Below are 10,111 nucleotides of genomic sequence, written 5' to 3'. Positions count from 1 at the left end.
CTCAGATTCTTCAGGAATTACTACAGATTTTTAACTGGCTGCACACCTAGTGAAATCCATGGCAGCACACAGAATTGTAGGTAAGCACCTGAAGTAATGCAACAGGTCTCAAGTTCCAACACCCTTTTAAACTCGGCAGGTGTGACTTTGGTTGATAAGAATCAGCATTTGGACCTTGAGACTTGTCCTGCAGCTACTGGATGTCAACTCTTTCCTTGGTACTCCGGATCCCAGTATTTACACCTGCTGCTGATGCAAGTTGCTGACGGGTAACCAGGCCAGTCACCTCTTTCCAGATCACTAAAGAGCAGCACAGTAGAAAAATCACTGCAACCCAAATCAAAGCTGCTGTTTTGAGACTACAAACGAGACACGACCTTTCATCTCGCACAAGACCTTTACCATTTCCTACAAAAGCTTTGTTCTTCTTTGTTCCCTTTCACACGGACCTTAACTCGTCCAGCCTCTACGCTGGAAGTCACCACTGTAGGGAAGGAAAAGAAATAAAAATCGCACAGTCCGACAACCATAGAAGAAGTATCGAAAACGTTTCTGTTTAGTGTTTTCACGGGGAGAACAGAACCCCCCTCCCACCCGCGGGCGGAGGGGCTCCAGCCCGGCTCCGTCCCGCGGTCGAGGGCGCCGCGGAGCTGGCGGCAGCAGCACCGAATCCCGAGTTAGGGCGGACCCGGGATTATTCCTGCGTCCCCCGGAGATCGGCGCGGGGCCGCCCCGCCGTCAGGACAAAAGCCGGGGCGCTGCCCGCTCTCCTTTGTTGGCGGCGCCGCAGCGAGCGCCGAACCGAGCCGAGCCCAGCCCGGGCGGCCCCGCCCCGCGCGGCCAACGGAGGGAGCGGCGCCTCCCCCGGGGCCGCGGGAGGAGGAGGAGGAGCCGGGGAAGAGGAAGATGACGGGCGGGCGCGATTAGCCTGGGAGGGACGGGCGGCGGCCCCGGGACTGACACAGCTGCTCCCTCCCGCCCCGGCCATGCAGGCGGAAGGCGGGCGGCGCCGCTCCGCGTGAGGGGCCGAGCCCGCTCCCCGCCGCCGCTCGATTCCCTTCCCCGATGCGGGCTCCAGAGGGTTCGCTCCTCCTTTGTCACCGGGAATGAGATAATGGCGACCCGGTGGGCGGCGGGGACACCCGGCGGCGACGGAGACCGCGAGCCCCCCCCGGGCGGCGGGCAGGTAAAGGCGAGCGCGGCGGGAGCGGCGACGTGGCCGCACCCTCCCTCTTCCCTTCTCTCTTCCTTCTTTCCTCCTCTCCCTCCCTGCCCGCCGCGGGGAGCAGGGCTCGCGGAGGCCGCGGGCCGGGCGGCGGCTCCGCTTCCCGCGCCGGCCTCGCCCCGGGGCGGCGGCTCCGTGCGGGCCCCTCACACGGTTCCCGCTCTGCCCGCCCCGGTCCCGAGGGGTGAGCGCGTCCCGGGGCGGCGCTGGGGCGCGGCTGCGACCTCCCCGCCGCTCTCGGGTTCCTCTGCTTTTTCGGAGGAATACGGGCCTGCTCGCCTTCCCCCCCCCCGCCCCGTTCCTCCTGGTCGCCCGCTGCTCCCCCCCGGTCGCCCCCTGTTGTCTCTCTCCTTCCCCCCCCCCACTCCCCCGGTCGCCCCCTGTTGTCTCTCTCCTTTCCCCCCCTCCCCCCCGGTCGCCCCCTGCTTTCTCTCCCTCCTGCTCTTCCCCCCCTCTTGGTCGCCCTTGATCGCCCCCCTCCCGCTCGCCCCTGTGCTCAGCGGCTTCTCTTGAAGCGTTGCCGCCCGTAGCATTTGTTGCTGGAACGGTCCTTGGTGTGTTCAGTTTAAACACTTCGTGGCGTGCCCTACGGTGGCACCATTGCATGTTTGGACTCGCAGCACGGAGTTTTTAACGTCGAACCCTGTCTGATGCTTCCTTCTGTGCTCCCTATTAATAGCAATAAGTGTCCGTGAGATAACTGTAAGCTAAGATCCAACAAAATATTTAACAGTTTCAGTGGAATAGTTCCAAGACCTGTCTCGAACTTTGTTTACAAAGACAAACTTGCTTTTGTTTTTCTCAAAGTTAGGGCACATTGTGCCAAACACACTTAAACCTGTAGGGCTGTGAAATGAATGCCAATTATATAGAAGTTCTCCTTCTGTTTGCTGAAACTGAAATATAGTAGAGTGATTTTAAACCTACAGAACTACCTGCAGAAAGTGTGGGTGGGTTGTTTTCTTTTTTTCCGGATGCTAGGTTTTAGTTTATTGCTGTCCTCAATTCACCCTCCCGCCATGGTTTTCAAGTGGCACGTATGATACTGTAAGATTTTCCTTAGTGCCATCGCCTCAATTAAGAGATTCACAAAGTCTCTTCCAGCAGGTGGGTTATCTGAGGGCAAAATGTGAGCCTTAGTTAAGAACACAGAAGATGCTAAAATTTAAGACTTTGACTAATTATGCTTCTTAAATTGTGTGTAGATTTAATCATGCATTTTTCTTGTTGAGTTCTGTTCTGTGATTCTATGATTCTTCTTGAAAACATACGTAAGTGAAAACAAAGCCAGTTTTGGAGAATATGTGGTTGAATACTGTTCAAATAGAATGGAAAGAGGAAGGGAAACCGCATGTCTAAGTGTAAAAATGAAAATCTACTTTTTAATTGTACTGTATTGAGACTGCTGGTCTTTTGGCAGTGGCATTTGTCATAATCCACCTATCCCTGTGGCACTTCTGGAGCTCATCTTGTTAAAGCTGTCTAATTAGGGACTACTAATAGATATGGAATTGCAAAATGGACTGCTCTGCCTCTTGTTTTGCCTGATACTTATATGTTGCAGTTAACATGTAACTGCTGGAAAACAAGTACTTAGGCTGATGAATGCTGTAATCACAGCAGGCCTGACATAATCTTTGCTTGAACGTAGATCGCTCTTGTGAATGCCTAATCAAGGTTGCAGTGCTTTCTCGGTTACTTCAGTAAAGTAATACATCTTGCTGTGTGGCTTAGAGTGTACGTTATTTTCTTACAACTTTTTTTCATAGATGGGTGTAAAATGACAAGAGTGAGGATTTGTGGCTTTGGGATCTGCTCTCTCAGTTCAGCTGATGGAACGCTTACTGTGTACAGTGCTTGTGCTGTGTGTGAGCAAGTCCTTGTAAATGAAGTCTTACTTGTACTGAACAGTAAGACTGCTTTTTTGTTGGAAAAAAATTGGAAAATACCTTTAATGAAACACAATTAATTACTGTAAAAAGGAATTTTAAGTTTGCAAAAAGATTGCTGCAGTTGCAGTGCTAACACTTCCATGCAAGGTATTAGCAGTTCTGGGAAATTACTTAGATTTTTGGGGCACTGTATCCCATATGGTGTTTGCATTGTAAAAGCAGTATTAACTCATCTACATTTAATGTTTAGCTGTAGGCCTGTATGCACAGCACGTTGTCATGAAGAGGACAAGCATAGCTCGTGTTCATCATGGGCAAGGGAGTTACAGCAGAAATTAGGGTTTTCAACCAGTTAAAGATTTTGGAAGTATACAGCTATAATCATCAAGGTCTGATTAAGAACTGAAAACCTTGTCCTATTTTTATTTTTGCTTCTTTTTTTTCACCCCTCTTAACACTGTACCTGGTGGTCTTTCTCACTTCAGAGCCCCTTCACTGCAACCATTGTTGAGAACAAAGATTGCAAATTCAGGCTTGCAGGCTTCTGTCTGAACATAGAGCGCCTGTTCAAAGGGACAAATCATGTATTCTGGGCTCTCCGGGGAGCTGGCAGAGAGAGCCAGGGACTCTCAGGGCTGTTTGCCATTCTGTTTGAAATCTGACACACATTTGCAAATGGGTGCAAGAATTGCTGAGCTGATGTTCATAAGGACAGATAAGTGAGAGCGTGTTCTTTCTGGCTTTTAGATTAATAGGCATATACTATCTCTGTCCCGTCAGGTTGTAGCAGTGTTTTGCTGGAGTGATTAAGCCCTGCTGAGGTACAGGCAGTACTGCTTCAGTCACAACATCCCATCTACAGGTCTGTCCAGGTTCAAGGCTGCAACTGGCTTCTTCATTAGTGTAAAATTGGTCTCCTTTCCTCTGCCTAGAAAGGCACAACAAAAAGTGCCTTTTTTCTTCTTTATTCCCACTGGTTTTTGTTTACTTTAAAAGAATTGCTAAATCTGTTTGTGGTATAGTTTACTGTTCATCTGTATTTAAATTCAAAATGTTAAATGTAGGATGAAAAAAAATAAACCACAGTGTGTGTGCCTTTAAATGCCAGATTTTTAGTGTAAACAATAATGTTTCCTCACTTTATGAATACTAAAAATGCTTAATCAAACAATTTTATTGAGTGGTATTTTTCTGCTGGAACTCACTAAAGCATGCATACATTTATATATTTATTGCAAATTTCTGGTACTTTACTGCAAGTTTGCATTAAGAGAGTGGGGTTTTGGTTTTGTGGAATTTTATTTTTTTCTCCTCAACAGCGCATTATTGGGGATAGTTGACTGTCTTTAGAGATTCCTGAGAGTTTCTGTATTTGGCACTACTTAGGAAATACATTTCCAAACACTTCTCTAAAAGAAAAATAGTGTTATTTTTTTACTTGCTTTGTAACAACAAATATTCAGTTTCAGAAAAGGGTAGAAAACCACTTGAAATTCTCACTCCTGTAGTTTATCAGAGAGAGCAGGACTGCATAACCTGAAGAGAGGCCTGTGCTGGAAGAGTTAGGAACCAGAGAAGGGCAAAGATGACACTAAAAATAGAAAATTATTTGCCTTCTCACTAACAATAATTAATAGATTGTTTACTATTTTAACAGCCCTTCTGGGGTGACATTGGTAAACTTTGGTGACTCCCAGGTGTTAGGTCTCCCTGCTAATACACTGATGGGCTGTATTCTAATCTTGCATTTCAGTCTTTATGTACTTATGCTTTTAAACGCGCGAACTCTTCTGGGATTCTCTATTGTTGGTGATTTTTCTATGGTGCTAAGAGGCAATAAGGTTTAACTATAATGTAAAAAATCAGCATTGGACAAATGCATTTGTAAGATTTATATGTCAAAATAATACACAAATACAAAACCCAAAAGTAGTCATTAGAAGTATATATTACTGTAATGACAGAGAATTCTTCACAAACTTTGCATCACAGAAGAATGAATTCAATGTAAATACCAGCTTTACTAGGCATTGTAGTTGCAACTATTCAGAAAGCTTGAATCAAATCCTGTTTAATTATGCAAAGTATAACACTGACTTTTGCTCTCATTTATGTTGGAGTAAGCCTAAGATAATTTGACAGAAGATGGACCTTTGCCATGAGGAAATGTTACATATTTGATAAATGACAATATAAAGCAGCAAATAGTTCCTTCAAGAAAAGGAAGGGATATGCCTTAGAACTGCATCTGGTAGTTTTTAAAGTGACTTTTTGCTTCCCAGAAGCAAACCTTTGATTGTGCTACTTTGATAATTTTCTGAAAGAAAATAATTTTTGCAAGAGAAACCTGATGAACCGAAGAATATCCTGACTGTGTCAGTACAAAGCAATTGAATTTATTGCATTCAGTATATGTATTATGAGTGCATTTTTTTCTTTGACAGCTCTAACAAATGTAAAACGCTGATTTGATTGTTTTCCTTGTATAGGCTGTTTTTAATAATTGCTGTTACTAAAATGTGAAAGTAACATCTGCTACTTCAGACATTGTTTCTTGTATGTTGTGTTTACTTGCATACACAAAGAACAGTTGAGAGAACAGCTGCGAAAGAGAAGGTGTTTCATCTTACACTCTATGCATTGGTGATCTTGTCCCTCTTGAATTGCATGAAAACGTCTTCCTGTGTAGGTAGATGGCCAATTTGTGGCTCAGCATAAAAGTGTGGGCTCTGAAAAGAGTAGAAATTGGTCTTTGGTTTTTTTTTTTTGTTTGTTTGTGCTTTTTAAATTTTGTGAATATGTTGCTCAGTAGGTGATGATTAGAATATAGACATGTGCAGTGTATAAGTCTTATCAAAAGAAAAACTTTCTATATCTCTTCCTAAGGAAGTCTCTATAGCAGTGTTATACTAACCTGTTATATCCACTGATGCTTTGTAACTAGTATTTTTTTTATTCTTGTGTAACAGCTAGAAGAAAGAATAAGATTTTCTCACTTTGAGGTTGTGCATTCTTCCTTGTAGTTGTTTGTATATTAAGTTGCATAAGATAGGAAGCAGATAGAAAAAAATTAGGAAATGATGTTAAATGAAAACAGATTTATTTCCTTTTGTTAACAGGGGTTATTGTTATTAAAAAACATGAGTTAGCCCTAGCATAAATGGTGAGGCTTCTAAATTGGTGTGGAAACAGTCTGGATGGACAGTGCTCCAGAAGTCAGTCTGATGAGCTGTTAGGTGCAACTCCATGGTTGTAGAAGGCATCAGATCCTGTGATCTCATCAAATCTTCGAATTTAGGGCCTTGCTGTAGAGGAAGTGTTTGTCTGCCTAACATAATAGATAATACGTATATGTACTAAATAATATGGTGTGCAAAGCATAGTAGATAAACAGTGAGGTGAGTTGCGTTGTCTGGCCAGACTGGAGAATGAATGGGGATAATCACATCACATTTTGCCTTGTTATTATGCAGAATGTAGATTACTAGAAATAATGTGCATTTCTCCCGTCAAAATGCTTCTTATGTCTTGTAATTTGTAATTTTTGCAAAGACAGGTCTGAGTGTTCTCTCCCATCACTTAGTAGTAGGTACCTACAGCAGAAGTGTTTCTGAATGGTGGGAGCAGCAACATCAGACAGACTGACTGTGGTCATGTTAGAGGCTTGACATGTCTTGTAAACCTGACAATGCCTAACCTTACAGTGGGATAAGCTGTTTTATGTTTGCAGTTCTTAGACAGGTAAAGATTGTTTAATGAGAAGGCTTCCTCTCTTGTGTTTTTCTTTTTTGTTCTTTTTATAAACCAGGGTGAAATGTGTTTTACCTTTACTCCAGTTACAAGGAACTCCAGCTACTTCCTGAATTATCATTTACCATCTTTCATTAGTAATGGTGAAACGGTTTTCTGAATTTACTGTTTTATCCTTGCTGTTAGATTTGAAGAGAGTTCTTCTGAGGACGATACTAGAGTTTAGATGTTGGATCACTTGGTAATAGGAAACTGAAAAGTAGACACAGCTGTATGCTTTGTTCTTTGAATCTCTTTATTTTTATTGGAGGGTAGAATTACTGAATCTTTCTGAATCGGTGTACCCTGTTACTCTTTGTATATCATCAGTGGATTGTGTTCAGCAGGAAAAGTTGCTGCTTTCTATTTTCTATTCTTGATTTTCTGCGTTGAAAACTTGTAGTTCAGAAAGCATTTAAGGGTGAAGCACTGGGAGCTGTTGCTGCAGCTCTTTGAACAGCCTGATGCTTGAGAGCCTGATATAAATCATGTCAGTAAATATTTGGCACTGGGCATGAGAGGTTCTGTGTGGGCATTCTGGAAGAATATAAACAGCTGTTTGAGTTTTGACTCTGGCTTGCAACCAGGAGTGTACACCTTTGGGAAGGTAGATAGTAGGCTTATTTTTGTTCTAAATTGCTTTATTTCCATTGCCAGCAGCTGCTGCTTTGCTGAGAGTGAATGAGGTGCCTCCTTAGAGGACATGGCTAATTACAGATCTCTGTTGGTGGAGGAGTGTGCTTTGAGATAGACATTTTCTTTTATGTGTGTGTCATTTGCATAATGTGTTAGGACACACAGTATGGACTAGCAAATACACTGTAGGGAATAATCTCTCACTGACATCACTGGGCTGGCTGGATGACATAATCTTCCTTAGTTTTAGTTTTGAGGTTTGTTCTTTTTGTTTGGAGGAGCAAGGAGGATAAATCAAATAGAAACCTTCTAACTCTCACTGAGGCAAGAGATTTAAAACTTTTCTGCGTTAACAGTTGTAGTTGATACAAATCGGTTGAAAAAAACCCTGAGCCTGTTTCTGAAGTGATGTAGTGTTTTTACTGACAGAAATGGTATCATGCCCTCCTGCTTACATCTGTGTATGGTTTAATAGAGTAGTACTTCTTACTGAAATCTAATTAAAAATCACTCTTACAAGACTGTATTTTACCTTATGTTTTAATTTTTCATTTAAATATATGGGGCTTTTAATGTGTAGAAGTTGATGAGAATGTAAGACAATGAACATCGCTGCAATACGAAAAATACTGAAACCCAAAGCTGCTTGAATTGCTTTAGTATTGATATTGAAAATATAGTTGCCTGTACTTCAAATATCTGTGTACTTCTTTTATTCTAAGTGTGAGAGCAGAAAAGGCTACTGTAAAAATATTTTCTTGTGATGCAGTTTACACTTTGAAATGAATAACTGTATTGGGTATGATCTGTTCTGACCATGGGATGAGCTGAAAGAGAATGTTTAAATTCTCAGAAATCCGTTCCAGGTCATTTGGTTTGTGACAGATAGACACAGTCTACCCAGTGATATGTTCATGGCATTGGGTTGAGCTTCTCAATTTTGATAACTAAAACTGAACTAAATCTAGAGGTTGCATTTTTGTATTGGAAAACTTTATGTGGAGAAATGTTGTTCAAAAACTGGAGCTAAAATCACGTGGATTTCAAAACTGTAAAACAGTTCCAGTTATTTCTTGGGAAAACATTTTAACTTGTCCAAAGACTGTCCTGCTGTAATGGAATGTGGAAGTGGTTGATTTCCTAAGAAACTTGACAGATATTTAAATACCATTATTTAAGTAAAATGTCTGTTATAGTTTAGACATGTTTAAACTCCTATGTCCTCAGCTTTAGAGTGTTTAAAGGGCCAGAGTTCAGGTGGTGCTTGCAGGGGTATGCAGAAGTGTCAGAATTTCCTTGTGATGCAAGAATTGAAAGCCGAACATTTTGTTGTTGTTTTGGCCAGGAAAAGAAGTAGCAAACCTAGTATGCACACCTCAAGCAGGTGGCTCTTTCTACCTGTGGGTTCTGACCTGTTTTGGTAAGATAAAGATCTGGTTAGGGTTGCCTCCAAAAGAAGCACTGCAGTTTTTGTATAACAAGCTGTCCCATTGCAGTTCATGCTTTGTTATTGTTGCTGTGCTTTTCTCAGCTGCCCTGTTTTGATGCAACTTTAATAGGGAGCCTGTGACTCGGGTGAAAAATATTCCCATGTGTAGCCACAAACATTTCTTCTTCATCAATGGCTGTAAAATCTTACTTGTTCCTTCTTGCATGCATTTTAAGATTTTATTATCCTCAATCACCATGGTAAAAGGTGAGTGAGTGAACTTGGCCCAGAGTAATCAATTTTCATGGCAATTTTACAGGCGTTCTGCTCCGTTCTCGGCACTTACGTGTTTTTCATATGGGTCTGTGTGAATACAATCTTGCGTTTTATGTTATTTTTAAAAAAAAAGTTGAGACATGTTGCTTTGAAGCTGCGTATGAGGTAGGTTTTGAATATGATCTCTTGTTTTAAGGAAGGAAGAATGAATGGCTTGTGTACTGCTCTTGGAGTATTAAAGCAAGCCATCTTACCATGTTGGCATTAATATGAAAGTTAAAAGTGAAAAGATTTTACATGAATAGTTTTCAATGTTTTCTGCAATCTGTGCATCTGAATTGGATACTGGAGTAATTCTGCAGTCATCAATAGTTTGGCAAGGTCGTGTTCTAATCCTGGTGTCATGGGGATAATTTTTCAAGCTCATTAGTTGTCTCTTTTTGTTAGCATTTTATTATTTTTTTTTTAAAATGAGAAGTTGTATTGCTGCTTTTATAAAATACTGCATACCTGACCAAATGGTCCTTGTAGCTGAGTCTGTGGAACAAAGGATTTTTCTGTATGCAAGTGTTATCAAGCATGACGTTGTATAATGGATGCAGGCCAATGCCAGTAGCATTTCATAGTCCATGCCCTTTAGGTGTTGTTTTTCATGACTTCTTTATAGATGGTTTATGTGTAATTTTCTCTGTTTACACTGTGACTGAAAATATGATTCAGCTGTATGTCTAATAGGTCTGATAGCTTTCTGCTGCTTACCTCTCTGTTGCCATTTAGCAGATGAAAAGTGCTTATTTTCCTGTCTTCCTTTGTACAGAACTTTTGCTTTCTGATGCTGTTTTTCAGGTTAGTGCAGATGAATTG

At 42.0% G+C, this 10,111-nt stretch overlaps 1 protein-coding gene across 1 annotated transcript in view; it reads left to right on the top strand.

Annotated features, from left to right (window-relative positions):
- Positions 1 to 936: 936 nt before the first annotated feature.
- Positions 937 to 10,111, top strand: part of ARHGAP21 (Rho GTPase activating protein 21) — a 114,454-nt gene continuing 105,279 nt past the window's right edge. Inside the window, exon 1 of the mRNA XM_054058370.1 lies at positions 937 to 1,186. Within this exon, the coding sequence (XP_053914345.1) occupies positions 1,115 to 1,186 (72 nt within the window). The 5' untranslated portion in view covers positions 937 to 1,114. The remainder of the gene's footprint in view (positions 1,187 to 10,111) is intronic.

The sequence above is a fragment of the Cuculus canorus genome, chromosome 2, assembly GCF_017976375.1.
Source record: "Cuculus canorus isolate bCucCan1 chromosome 2, bCucCan1.pri, whole genome shotgun sequence".
Lineage (NCBI taxonomy): Eukaryota > Metazoa > Chordata > Aves > Cuculiformes > Cuculidae > Cuculus > Cuculus canorus.
This window is presented reverse-complemented; position numbering and strand designations above follow the sequence as displayed.